Source organism: Rosa rugosa, chromosome 2, assembly GCF_958449725.1.
Source record: "Rosa rugosa chromosome 2, drRosRugo1.1, whole genome shotgun sequence".
NCBI classification, from domain to species: Eukaryota; Viridiplantae; Streptophyta; class Magnoliopsida; order Rosales; family Rosaceae; genus Rosa; species Rosa rugosa.
Window position 1 is genome coordinate 43,408,356 of NC_084821.1, and position 14,191 is coordinate 43,422,546.

General features: G+C 35.0%; 2 protein-coding genes across 2 annotated transcripts; both read left to right on the forward strand.

The window, feature by feature from the left end:
• The first annotated feature begins 547 nt into the window (after positions 1 to 547).
• On the forward strand, positions 548 to 3,325 carry LOC133730801 (lactoylglutathione lyase GLX1-like). The gene is made up of 10 exons (XM_062158322.1): positions 548 to 686; positions 820 to 941; positions 1,050 to 1,177; positions 1,320 to 1,384; positions 1,478 to 1,693; positions 1,826 to 1,876; positions 2,012 to 2,122; positions 2,354 to 2,397; positions 2,442 to 2,703; positions 3,085 to 3,325. Exons 1-10 carry the CDS (start codon positions 552 to 554, stop codon positions 3,139 to 3,141), a joined length of 1,191 nt encoding a protein of 396 aa, XP_062014306.1. The 5' UTR covers positions 548 to 551; the 3' UTR covers positions 3,142 to 3,325.
• Positions 3,326 to 10,500: 7,175 nt separating this feature from the next.
• LOC133734324 (lactoylglutathione lyase GLX1-like) lies at positions 10,501 to 13,514 on the forward strand. Its single transcript, XM_062161954.1, has 9 exons — positions 10,501 to 10,621; positions 10,743 to 10,864; positions 10,958 to 11,085; positions 11,224 to 11,288; positions 11,378 to 11,593; positions 11,712 to 11,762; positions 11,866 to 11,976; positions 12,276 to 12,428; positions 13,349 to 13,514. Exons 1-9 carry the CDS (start codon positions 10,562 to 10,564, stop codon positions 13,364 to 13,366), a joined length of 924 nt encoding a protein of 307 aa, XP_062017938.1. The 5' UTR covers positions 10,501 to 10,561; the 3' UTR covers positions 13,367 to 13,514.
• The last annotated feature ends 677 nt before the right edge of the window (positions 13,515 to 14,191 follow it).

Sequence of the window (14,191 nt, forward strand, 5' to 3'; positions counted from 1 at the left end):
TGTTAATATTTTTAACAATGAAAATATTACTATATATTGAGTTCTAGTCAAACAAGCATAACAATAACTTGTTTCATTGTTAATATTTTTAACAATGAAAATATTACTATATATTAAGTTCCACTCAAACAAGCATAACAATAACTTGTTTCATTGTTAATATTTTTAACAATGAAAATATTACTATATATTAAGTTCCACTCAAACAAGCATAACAATAACTTGTTTCATTGTTAATATTTTTAACACTGAAAATATTACTATATATTAATTAAGTTCCAGAAATTAGGCTACATTTGACGAATTCACAGCCCAGAAAGTTCATTATAGCAATATCATCACGTAAACACGGTAATTAGCAGGCTAAAGTCTAACCTTATCACCAAATAAAAGAAATTAAAAAGAAGAAATTATAGTCTAACGTATAATATTGGACCAAGGACTATTATATTGGTCAAATGGAAATATAATATAGTGCCGATTATCTGATAAAAGTCAGAATTGAAGAAGCTAGCAAAAAATTATAAATATGTGACAGAGGCACATTGTTTATGTACAGACTTGGTATTACTATCATACAATTAATATTCATTCTAAGCGTTGCTCAACGAAATTTTCAATCTAAGCTTATGAAGATGGTGAAGTACCAGCACTTGGTCTACTGTGTTCTTTTGTTCATCTCTTTGGTAAGCTCTCTACACTGCTATACACACGCACGCATGCATGCATGTTTTATCATGCATGATTTAGTTCTAGTGCAATGAATATATATGATTATTCATCCCTAATCACAAAGCCAATTAAATTCGTGTTAATCAGATTGATTTAAGAACGGCAGCTCGCAGTAATCCCCCTGACGATGTTTTGGAATGGGTTCAAAAAGATGATCGCCGTTTCCTGCGTGCCAATATCAGAGTTGGTGATATTAATCGAACCATTAAGTATGGAATTTTGGCAAAACTTTTCTTTGATGCAAATCTAAAATTAGATGTCGCCGAGAATATGAGATCCTAGCTAATTTGTTTCTTATGATTTGATTGCATGGTCAGGTTTTACACCGAGTTTTTTGGGATGAAAGTGTTGAGCAGAAAAGATTTCCCAGAAGTAAATATCTCAAATGCAGTCATTGGGTTTGGATCTGAAGAGACTCAATTTGTTCTGGGCCTCAGCCAACACCGTATGTTATGCACTCAGTGTCTCCTAAACTACAAACCAAAGAAACCCTAAATTCTGCTTCTAAATCATTTCTCGACCTTCTTTATATATGTCCATAATTTCATGAGCTGTAATTGACTCGTCTTAAACACATTACTTCACAGACAGTGCAGTTGACAAATTGGAGCTCGGAACAGCCTTCAGTCATTTTGGAATTACAACCCAAGATGTACGTGTATCGTTCTATTTAAACTTTTGTGTTGAAAGGTCTTGAGGTTAATTTATGCGTTAAATAACGTTTTTCTTTTTGGTTTATACTCAGATTTATACAATGGTTGAAAAAATTCGAGCTGCTGGTGGGGTGATCACTCGTGAACCGGGGCCAGTCGCACCTGGTGGGACTACCATCTACGCCTTTGTGAATGATCCCGATGGCTACAGTTTCGAGCTCATCCTCAGGCCGCCATCACCAGAACCACTTAACCATATGTGTCTTAATGTGGTTGATATTGATCGTTCTATTGAATTCTACGAAAAGGTACGTAGTACAAATATTCTCTAGTTAGTCATTAATTGGTTCATCTTAAACGTAGCCTTCCTCATAACAACAGTAAATTACGATGTTAATCTCTAGCATCTCAGTAATCATGCTTCCGATATAATCATGCAGGCTTTGGGAATGAACTTACTAGTGCCAAAGTACGACAATACTCAAGAGCAGGTAATAAATAATTGTCTTGCATGGAACTTGCTATACCTAGCTGTAAAGTTGTGTACCTAATAGTAATGAATATGCATTACGTACCCTAAAACTTGGTGTTAACTTTACTCCATCTTCATGACCTTCTGCATGCAGTATACTGTAGCTATGGTGGGCTATGGATCCAACTATACTCAGACGACCGTCATCGAGCTGAAATATAACTTTAATGTGACAGAGTATACCAAAGGAAATGGATATGCACAGGTCAGTTATACGTAGTTCGATCCCAACTTCCATATATTCATCCAATATCAACTAAAAAGGAAGGGAGTTGCTAAGTCAATGTTGACTTGACTCATTCTTTCTCTTCGCTGTTCTTTTCTTTTCTGGGATTTCGTTGATTGACTAACTCGAGTTAATGCTTCTTCTTCTTTTTCTTTTTTTTCTTTTTTTCACTGATATCTAGTTTTCTAATTTTTCTAATTGAAAATTTAGGTTGCTATGGGCAGTGGCGGAACTAGAGAGTTCCATTTGGGGGGGCCGAACAATTATGAAATATGTTATGGGGGGGCCAATCTCATAGTTCTTGTCTAAATCATATTAAATCTATACACCAATTACCTGTGCCCATGTGTGCAAGTGAAAAGTTTGGGGGGGCCAGGGCCACCACCGGCCCCTTAATAGTTCCGCCACTGGCTATGGGCACTGATGATGTATACAAGAGCGCAGCAGCTGTTGAACAGGCTATCCAGGAACTTGGTGGGAAAATAATTCGACCACCAGGTCCACTTCCAATTATCGGGACCAAAATCACTGCATTCCTTGATTCAGATGGCTTTGAAACAGTAAATCCCTTATTTTTTTTCTTTTTGTTTCGGGTTTCTTTCATTATAATTTATAAGTAAAAGGAACAAACATATATACAGAGCATTGCGGTAGAGAGGTTGGAAACCATACACATAACATATCACTCAACTGAATTATTTGGTTTGTTTTAATTACATGTTGCTTTGCTAGCATAAAAGAAATGTTATATTTTCCCACAATCTGGTATATATGGTATGAACCTATCAATTTACTACCTAATCATGGGTCTTATCACTAATCTAACTTATAAATTTTGCTAGGGTGCACAAACAAACCTATATGTAGTTATGTACTTATAATTATTATTTTTTGGAGGGTGAAAATACATTCTTTAATACTGTAAATGGTAATCTCTTCAGGTGTTGGTGGACAATGAAGACTATCTTAATTATCTTAAACAATTCAAGAAAGAGTGATGAAGGGAAATGCTTTGCATTCATTTGGGTATTGTTTATGTTTTTGAATTTGAATAAAGAAGTCCTGTCCTCGGCTTCTAGATTTACCCTCCCGTTTATGTAGTTGCTATTCAAATCTCTTAATTTGATACCATGTTCTATGCAACCAAGTATATCATCAATTCTTTTTTGTTTCAGCGAGTGATTAATTATGTACGTCCCTTTCTGAATTTCACCAGTTCCCAAAGCAAGCGTTCTAAGTTTCAAAGTTTCTGATGTTACAATCAGAAACATAGTACACTAATAGACAAGAACTTTGGCCCAAACGAGAAAAAAAAATAGACAAGAACTTTATAATCGTTGCAAATTGGTAATAAAAGGACTGGTAACAACATATGAGAAACCTACTTATATGTGCTAGTACAAACTATACAATCTTAATTGAAGCTTTGAACAAAAAATATAAATATCGATAAGCTTGCTGTAATTTGTTTGCTTGTTGTGCTTGAAATATAAAGAGAAGTAGGGAGAACTATGAAAAGAAGATAGGAAACTTGAGTCTATTGATTCCCAAACTTGTTTACAAGGTAAGAGCAGTAGCTGCAGCTAGTTTTTGACCAAAACCCGGCCACCGCAAAGGTGGTGATGATTTTTATCTTGGGCCGAGGAAGCCTTTGGGTTCCTCTTGACAAAGTCAAAAAAAAGAAAAGGTGGTGATGATTTTAGGAGTTCGTGAAACAAGTAGCTTTTGTATGTTTAGCAGTTTAACATGCAGACGAGGACGAAAAAATCAACCTCTTAGTCTTTGAAGAGTTTGAAGACACAATAATGATCACATAATTCAATAAATAACTTTATTCAATGAATTAAGAGCATCTTTAGCAGACTCTTTATCTGTTTGACTCAAAATTGTCTCGGCCCAAATGAAAGACTGAGAGACTTGAAGTCCAACTGTCCTTTTGGATTGTGCGGGCCCCGCACAAACTCGCGGCCTATTGGCTGAGCGAGGTTTTGATATGATTTGTGCGTGATCTGACTTCTTTCAAGTGACTGTGGGCCGAGAAAGGAACCGTCTCAGCTGCTGGGTTTTCTTACCTTTGTTGCAAGGACTTTTGGTGTCTTCATCGAATTGCTTCTCTTTTTGATTTTTTTATATAAGTTGCAGAAAGTAAAGTGCTGAAAGTAAAAGAGTAAGAATCTAATTGCGTATTAATTAAATTGCATGAAATTTAAAGAGACTGAAGAGTAAATTGCAGGAAAGATAAAGTGCGGAAGGTGAAGAAAGCGATAAAAATTTAACTTTTTTTTTTTTTGAAAAGAAAAGTTCATTGAATTAGTGATTGAAATCACTAAAGAAGGCATCCCAATGGGGAGCATACAAAGGCCATAAACGCCTAGGTCTTAAAACTAAAGTAGAGCAAACTAGAAGATGTACTACATCAACCAGTTGGTCTTGTACAATAAAGCTCAGTTATGAAACTTTTCTAGAAACACTAGCAAATTTTGAAGGTGAATCTTCATCAGCCATAAGATAATTACCAACAACGGAACCCTTGTCATGACCTTGAGAGTTGTAGACCCAGCAATCAGAACTTGCGATCCGGGTATGCAGAAGATCAGCAGACCAAACAAAACTAGACTCGATCCAGCATAAGGGACACTGCTCGCCAATGCACGCAATTGTGGTACTCACAGCGTAACTATACCGAGACTTTTTATAGAATCTAGAAAGGCTTAATCCACCTGAAAATAAACATGGCATACTCAGAGGGATAGTCCATAGTAACAGAAAGGCAGGCAAAGAGTCACCCGGGTCCCAAATCCAGACCCATGGGAAGGCCTGGCCCAGCATATGTGGGATGTGAGCCCAACACCAGCCCATTTTGGTAACCCAGATTACTCTGGGCACCCAATGCAGGGCACCAACTCGCCCTATCTGGCCGCCGCCAACACCCGTCTGTAACCATCCCCGCCACCAAAACAGGAACCCTCCCCCGCTGCCTAGGAAGCCCTCCATTAGATCCCGCGCCAGCAGACCTACCCACCAAGCGCCGCACCTCATAGTCTCTTCCATCCCCGGCCTCTCCCCTGATCCCAGCAATGGCCACGACAAGATCAGCCACTGCATTAAGGTCCAACCGCCACCGTGCCAGGAAACAGGATTCAACCTTGCCCGATGTCAATGACGCCGCCCGAACCAGATCCAAGTGAATCCTAGCAGAAGCAATCCACATCGTGCCTGCACCCAATCTCTCTTCCACAACTCGCCGGCTAGGATCAACAGTACACCGAACAGAGTACCACCGGGATCCCACAGTCTTAGAAGTCCCCAGACCTGAAGCAATAGCGCAATGAAAACCCAGCCTATCTGATCACTCACCATCGTCGGACAAAAATTCTGTTGAATGAAGAGCGACGTGCAGCCATGGCGTGGAGAGCTCGTACGCTGGAGAGGAGGCGCAAGAGGCCTCCAAAGAAGCCACCTATCAGCGGCGGCGCTAGGGTTTTGCAAGGGAGAAAAACTCTCGCTCTCTCCCATCTCTTTTTTACAGACATACATATTTATAAAAATTTAACTATGCTACAGCAAGAATGAAAGATATTGTAAAGAAAGCGATAAAAATTAACTAGGCTTGAGAGAAAAGATAGCAGAAAAGTTGTAGATGTATTTGAAATTGAGTTGTACGTGTTGTCTTGGTCGGGGACCACTTACAATGAGCTAGATGTCTCCTATTTATATTACTACAAACATAAGATCTAGAAAAGTAAGAAGGGAAAGAATAATTAAATTAAAAAATGAATATTTTGGTCTTAATGACCGAATATAGATGCTCCATATTGCTTCATTCCTTAATCGCACTATTAATTATCACTTCCTTCTTGCGGTGTCATTATGCTTGATTTGCTTTTAATTATGCAATATTGTCTCCAATGCCTTCGAACTCAATAAAATCTCGGAATTAATTATTCTAAAAAATAATTATCGCCGTTATTTCCTTCCCTTCTCATTTCTTCTCTAAAATTTAATATCTAATAAAATCTCATAAATACAAAATTTATTGAGATACTATCAACAAAAGCACCATATTTTCCTCATCTATCGGCCAATTGATTTACGGGCTGGTTTACCAAAAATAGGTACAAACACTATCTTAGCTCCTTGGCTATTTTGCAGAGCACGTTTAGTTTTTTTATCAATTTTAGCAGACTCTTAAGTGACTCTCTATTTTAACTTTTAGCTATCTCTCTTCTAAATATGGAAAGCGAGATGAGGCTCTTTATTATTTTTGTTAATTTAAAACATTACTTTTAAGTTGTTTAATGTAATTTATAAATATGTTTAAACTATTTTTCTTCATTTATTAAATAATATAATTTAAAAATAATTAAAATAGAGAGAACTAATGCAAACATATTTTAAAAGTAGTTAGCCAAAATAACCACTTTTAAAAAGAAAAAGACAACTAAGGGGGGTGTATTCATTTAAGAGTCTACAAGATTTTTTTGTATTTTGAAAATCTATGGGTATTCAATTGAGATTTTAAACAATCCTTTAAAATCTTGATGTATTCAATTAAGATTTAAAATTATCCATTCAAATCTGCAGATATTCAAAAGTATACGGATTTTTAAGGATTTCATTAAATGCTGGATTTTGAAGGATTTTATAGTGCTTTTTATACTTATCAAAACTCAAAAAAAATCCACCCATTTTTCAAGAGATTTTGATGGATTCTTTCTCACTCAAAAAATGAAGAAGCTCTTCACCAAACAAAAAAAAAAAAAAAAGAAGAAAAAGAAGAACAAGAACAAGAACAAGAAGCAGCTCTCAATAGGTGACACTCATCTATTTTGTCTTAAACCTATCTTCCCACTATCCTCCTCTGCCTGTGCCTCTGCTCTCATCTAATAATTTATTTTTATTTTTATCACTATAGCTCTGGAAGCCTTAATCCTTCTAGCTAATTAAGCTCACTTTCAATGGTATTGTTAAGTTGATACATACACACATTGTTTCTTTTTTTTGAATCAAACCCGAAGCCGGGTGCCGATATATATACATATATTCATCTAAAACCAGAATAGGCCGTTACATACACACATGTTTCTTTTGTAAATTAGATATGAAAAAAATTATGTCATTAGTTTACTACTTTATTTTTTGTGTAACATTTTGGTTGATTAGTTTTCTCTTATTATTCATATATCATTATACACAATAGTTTTCTCTTATTATTCATATATCATTATACACAACATAAAGAATGGTAGATTGTTTGATTTTTTCCTTTCAAAAAAAAAAAAAAAAAATGGTAGATTGCCATATATATATATATATATAGACACACACACACTTTTTTGTCACTGATCTAGCATTATAGTTGGATCCATACATCCATTGCTTTTAAAGAAGAAAAAAAAAATAACCTACCAAAAACATCATAAGAACTTGTAAAATCTAAACAAATACTAGTAAATCAATCCATTAGAATCAATCAGAGTCTATATAGAATTTAAACAATCCATGGATTATAAAAACTCAAACAAAATCTTTTAAAATCTAAATTGAATACACCCCCCTAAATAAGTCAGCTAAATTAAGAAATTATTTGATCTTTTTTTTTTTTTTGATCAGGTAGTTAGCTGTTAGTAACTCACACACCCATGCAGTGGTATCCCAGCGCCAGGACACCTGCACCGACATTGCGGCGAAAGCCAGGCAAAACCAGACTAATCCACTGCACCGTAGACGCACGAACCCAAAGGGTCCCTCAAATCTGCTGGCCACGGGATGGAGCTGGGATTCAAACGCTAGACCTGGGGGTTCCAGACTAGGCCGTTCGACCAACACACCACACCACGTGGTTGAAATTATTTGATCTTAAAGCAATAGTCTGCTTTTGAAGACACGATAACTATCACATAATTCAATAAATAACTTTATTCAATGAATTTAATCCTCCAAAAAGAAAACGACAACAAAATAAGTCAGCACATTCAAACAATATACACTCTCACTTACCATTCGCTTACAGATCTTTACAAATCTTGATCCAGCTTTAATGCGTCTATTCAACTAGCAGAATTATTTTCTATCTTTACGTCTGAGAATACTGAGAAGTTATTAAGCGGTCCTGAACTACCATGTGGCACTGTTGATATGGTGGTCCGTACCAATAACTTTAAAACGTGTGGATTATTGTTGAAAGATTAACTATATTAGCTAACAGAAGGAACAACGTCGTTTGGGATAGTTAGCCCAGCAAACAACCCGTCTTCTTCTACGTTTTAACCAAAAAACTTGAAAAAGAGAATATATTTTTTTTCTTCTTCAATGTTCTCTCTTTTTCGTCAATTTTTGGTCTTTGGTGTGAAATTTGAAATTCATTGCTCAGGATAGTCCTTACAACCTTGCAGGTTGTTTAGAGTTTAGATGTATGAATGAACATAAACTTCATGATTAAATCATCTTAATTTTGTCCAAATTAATCAATAATTTTGTCCAAATTAATCAATAATTTCCTTGTACACCCAAATGAACAAATTCCTAAACCACCATATATCACTTCTTCCGAATTCGCCCCTCCCGATGCAACAATCGTTGATTTTGCTTAGAATCAGCTTGATTGGGCCACCTTTATCGCCTCTTCAATCTGGATTTTAGATCTCTTGAATCGATCTCTTCCCTTTCAGATCTTTGGATTTAATTTAGATCTCTCAAATCTATTTTGCATATGCATGACATACCCAGAACTCTTTCAATTAGAAGATCAACAATTTATGCTATTATGGGATTAGAGGATTATAGAGAAGACGTAGTAAAAGAAACTAAATGAGAATTAGGTGTTTTGAAATTTAAGGCAGTTGGAGTGAAGAAGAAGAAGTTCGATCAAGGTCCAAGTACAATGCATTGCCATGAGTTAGAGGAGAGACGGAGTCAACGATGTCACAAACCATTAAATTCCTCTTTATTGCAAAATACACGTGTCATTTTTCCATTAGTCTAGACCTCTATGTTAGCTGTGTCACGTGGTAATCCACAACCACCTAATAATTCCTTGAGAATACTAAAACTCATCCTATCACTCAAGTTTAATTACTCTGAATTACATATGATACATGCTAAAAGATGTTTGATTTTTCTCTATGAATAAGTCCTTTCATGTGGTTTCAGCTATTTCCTAAACAGTCTCCGGTTCAGGAAATCTGGAAGCTACCTTTGATTGTTTCAGAACCGCAAGGTCATCTATGATTCTAGAGTTTCCAAGCAGCCTCATATAGAACTTCATAAATTTCAATTGGCATTCTCATCATCACAAAGACTTTGACTCTTCACATGCATGAATATCAAATATTCATGTCACGACTCATGAATGACACAAAAGTCACACGACTCATGAATGACATAAGTCACGTAATACAAGAAATTGCATCAATCAAGCTTCTATTGTTCGAACATTTTCTTCATTATCACTATTGATTAAGACAAGTGGCTGTTAAATTGACCACTTAGTCAATATGTAATTGAATCCAGTTGATCATAAGTAACGGTCCAAACAAAATATTGCTAATGTTCAATGTTATTAATTTCAATCCTACTGGTATTACATGCCGTCATATACGTATTTCAAAATTTTGTGGAGAATATTCAAATTAATCTCGAATTTACAAGCCTAAGCACTTTCTTAAGCTTTCAGTATATCTGCTAAGAAAAAAAGTTGATTCTCAATGTTAAAGCTTGAACGCTCTAAATTATTCTTGCATGTGCTGCCGGCCACTATTAATTAAAATGGGTTATTTTAAGCTGTCGATCACTATCTGGACCATAATACAGCACAAAAATAAAATTCACATGGTTGTTGAAGAGGACGGAGCAGCCTAACCCCAAAGACCAGCCACAGCCCACAAGTAGTGAATTTGAACTCCAGTAATTATGGCGATTTGCCTAATCAAAATTATTCAACTTTTGGGAACAGAACTGTGCAATTTAGATTAGTCCAAGCAAATATCGATCAAAAGAGACGAGCTCGGTAAACCTTGAATTATCCTGCAAGTTACTATACAATAAGTTCCAGAAATTAGGCTACATTTGATGAATTCACATACCAGAAAAAGTTCATAATAGCAATCATCACGTAAACTCGGTAATTAGCAGGCTAAAGTCTAACCTTCTCACCAAATTACAAAACATAAATAAATAAATAAATAAAAAAGAAGAAATTATAGTCTAACGTATAATATTGGACCAAAGGACTATTATATTGGTCAAAGGGAAATATAATATAGTGCCCATTATCTGACAAAAGTCAGAATTGAGAAGCTAGCAGAATATTATAAATCGGTGACCGAGACACATTGTTTACGTACAGAATTGTTATTACTATCATACAAATTGATATTCATTCTACGCGTTGCTCAAAAAACAATTCAATCTAAGCTTATGAAGATGGTGAAGAACCAGCAGTTGGTCTACAGCTGTATTCTTTTGTTCATCTGTTTGGTAAGGCTCTCTGCATATATACACATACATGCATGTTGATTATGCAAGGTTTAGTTCTAGTGCAATGAATATGATTATTTCATCCCTAATCACAAAAAACAATTAAATTCGTGTGAATCAGATTGATTTAAGCAATGCAGCTCGCAGTAATCCCCCTGACGATGTTTTGGAATGGGTTCAAAAAGATGATCGCCGTTTCCTGCGTGCCAATATCAGAGTTGGTGATCTTAATCGAACCATTAAGTAATTTTGGCAAACTTTTCTTTGATGCAAATCTATATATAGTTAAATGAGATCCTAGCTAATTTGTTTCTTGTAATTTGATTGCATGGTCAGGTTTTACACCGAGTTTTTTGGGATGGAAGTGTTGAGCAGAAAAGATTTTCCAAAAGTAAATATCTCAAATGCAGTCATTGGGTTTGGATCTGAAGAGACTCAATTTGTTCTGGGACTCACCCAACACCGTATGTTATGCACTTAATGTCTCCTAAATTACAAACCAAACAAACCCTAAATTCTGCTTCTAAATAATTTCTTGACCTTCTTTATGTCTCTAATTTCACGAGTTGTAATTGACTCGTCTTAAACACCTTACTTCACAGACAGTGCAGTTGACAAATTGGAGCTCGGAACAGCCTTCCATCATTTCGGAATTACAACTCAAGATGTACGTGTATCGTTCTGTTTAAGCTTTTGTGTAGAAAGGTCTTGAGATTTAGGCATTAGATAACGTTTTTCTTTTTGGTTTATACTCAGATTTATACAATGGTTGAAAAAATTCGAGCGGCTGGTGGGGTGATCACTCGTGAACCAGGGCCAGTTGCACCCGGCGGCACTACCATCTACGCCTTTGTGAACGATCCCGATGGCTACAGTTTCGAGCTCTTCCTCAGGCCGCCAACTCCAGAACCAATTAATCATATATGTCTTAATGTGGTTGACATTGATCGTTCTATTGACTTCTACCAAAAGGTACGTAGTACAATAATTCTCTGATATTAGTTATTGGTTCATCTTAAATAACGTAGCCTTTCTCATAACAACAATAAATTATCTCTAGCTTCTAATTAAGTAGTCTATAATCATGCAGGCTTTGGGAATGAACTTACTAGTGCCAAAGTACAACAATACTCAAGAGCAGGTAAATAATTGTTTTTCATGGAACTTGCCAAACCTGTAAAGCTAATAGTAATGAATAACTTGGTGTCCAATTTTACTCCATATTCATGATCTGCTGCATGCAGTATACTGTAGCTATGGTGGGCTATGGATCCAACTATACTCAGACGACCGTCATCGAGCTGCAATATAACTATAATGTGACAGATTATACCAAAGGAAATGGATATGCACAGGTCAGTTATACATAGTTCCCAACTTCTATATATTTATCGAATTATACTAAAAGTTAAACTCTAAAACACTGTTCATTACTTTTCAATGAATAATGATGGGACGACTCTCTCTCTCTCTAACGTGACTAGTATCTACTAAAAAGGAAAGAAGTTGCTAACTCATTGTTGACTTGACTCATTCTTTTTCTCTTTACTTTTCTTTTCTTTTCCGGGATTTCGTTGATTGACTAATTAGTCGAATTACTTTTTTTTTCTCTCACTTACATCTAGTTTTCTAATTTGTCTAATTGAAATTTTAGGTTGCTATTGGCACCGATGATGTATACAAGAGTGCAGCAGCTGTTGAACAGGTTATCCAGGAACTTGGTGGGAAAATAATTCAACCACCAGGTCCAATTCCATTTATCAAGACCAAAATCACTGCATTCCTTGATTCAGATGGCTTTGAAACGGTAAACCCCTTGTTTTTTATTTCAGTAAAAAATTACCAATAGTCATTGAGTTATGACCAATTCGACACTTGACTCATTGACTTTTCAAAAATATCACTTAACTCACTCATATTTACTATTATCTTACACTTAACTCACTGTCCTTCAATCTCCCGTTAGAAACCGTTAAAGTTGAGAGTATATTACTATATTTATCTAAACATTGAAGTATACATTTCCAACTTGAAAATTTTTATTTTTTTTTTCTAAAGAAAAAATAACAAATTTTGTTTTGTTTTCAATTTAAATTCAATTTTAAAAAATCTTTTATTAGAAATTAAAACTATAAAAAAATGAAAAGGAAATCTAATAATTTTCTTCAAAAAATTTATTTTTTAATTAATTATTTTTTCAAATATTTATATGTAATTTAACGAAAATGATCCTCTCCATACAAATTTTTAATGACACAATAGATGTTATTAGACGGGAATGAGTTATGTGAAAGACTGATATTAAAGTGAATAAGTTAAGTGCTGTTTTTGTAAAGTCAGTGAGTTAAGTATCGAATAAATCATAACTCAGTAACCATTGGTAATATTTTTTATTTTTCTTTTTGTTTCGAGTTTCTTTCGTCATAATTTATAAGTAAAAGGAACAAACACATACAGAGCAATTGGGAACCAGACACATAACATATCACTCAACTGAGTTACTATTTGGTTTGATTTACTTGTTGCTTTCCCAGCAGAAATGAAATATTTTCTTTTCCAATAATCTGGTATATAATGAACCTATCAATCTATTGCCTAATAATTGGTCTGATCACTGATCTAACTATATTTTGCTAGGGTGTACAAACAAACCTGTATGTTGTTTTGTACTTTCATTATTCGATGCAAGTTTACATTCTTTAATAGTGTAAATGGTAATCTCTCCAGGTGTTGGTGGACAATTAAGATTATCTTAAATATCTGAAGGAAGAGTGATGAAGCAAAATGCCTTGCATTAATTTGGGTCTTGCTTATGTACGTTTTTCGATTTGAATTATAGTTTTTATATTCATTGAACTAATTTTATTGAATAAAGGGCAATTTAGTATTTTGAAATTTGGTGAAGCCCGGATATAAAATAAAAAAAAATTATTTCATATGGCTAGCCGACTTGTCTTGTTTTTTCACTTTTCTATATCATTTTCATTAAATTTAATTTAAGAATGATTTGATATTAAGGTAATAGTCTCTGTTTGAAGACACAATATAATTCAACGATCACATAACTAATAACTTGATCAATAAATAACTTTACTCAATGAATGAAGTTCTCCAAAAAAAAAAACAACTAAATAAGTCAGCACATTCAAACAACGTACGCTCTTAACCACTGCAAGTGGCCTACTGGTTCTTGCCTAGTTGGGTGTGCTCCCCAACCTAGGTTCGAACCCCGAAGCTGTCAAAGTGGTCAGACACTGTGCTGCAATGCACAGTTGGTGCATTTCACATGAGCCGAAGGGGTTTATCTTGGGCCTAGGAAGCCTTTGGGTTCCCCTTAACAAAGTAAAAAAAAAAAACAACGTACGCTCTCACTTACTATTTTAGTCAATAACTTGATAATACTATACTACTATCAGTTCCACTAATTAAATTAAGGAATTATTTGAACGTAATATTGACAATGATATAATTCAATGATCACAGAATTCAACAAATACGTTTACTCAATGAATTAATTAGTTCTCTAAAAAGACAAAGACAACTAAATATGGTAGCAAACCACCACAAGTG

What these genes read in the sequence shown, in the direction of transcription:
- LOC133730801 (XM_062158322.1), top strand. Translation starts at nt 552, where the DNA reads ATGTACAGACTTGGTATTACTATCATACAATTAATATTCATTCTAAGC. An exon ending in ACGACAATACTCAAGAGCAG is followed by an intron (nt 1,877 to 2,011) that starts GTAATAAATAAT and finishes TTCTGCATGCAG; the next exon opens with TATACTGTAGCTATGGTGGG. An exon ending in ATTCAGATGGCTTTGAAACA is followed by an intron (nt 2,704 to 3,084) that starts GTAAATCCCTTA and finishes TAATCTCTTCAG; the next exon opens with GTGTTGGTGGACAATGAAGA.
- LOC133734324 (XM_062161954.1), top strand. Translation starts at nt 10,562, where the DNA reads ATGAAGATGGTGAAGAACCAGCAGTTGGTCTACAGCTGTATTCTTTTG. An exon ending in ACAACAATACTCAAGAGCAG is followed by an intron (nt 11,763 to 11,865) that starts GTAAATAATTGT and finishes TGCTGCATGCAG; the next exon opens with TATACTGTAGCTATGGTGGG. An exon ending in AAGGAAATGGATATGCACAG is followed by an intron (nt 11,977 to 12,275) that starts GTCAGTTATACA and finishes TTGAAATTTTAG; the next exon opens with GTTGCTATTGGCACCGATGA.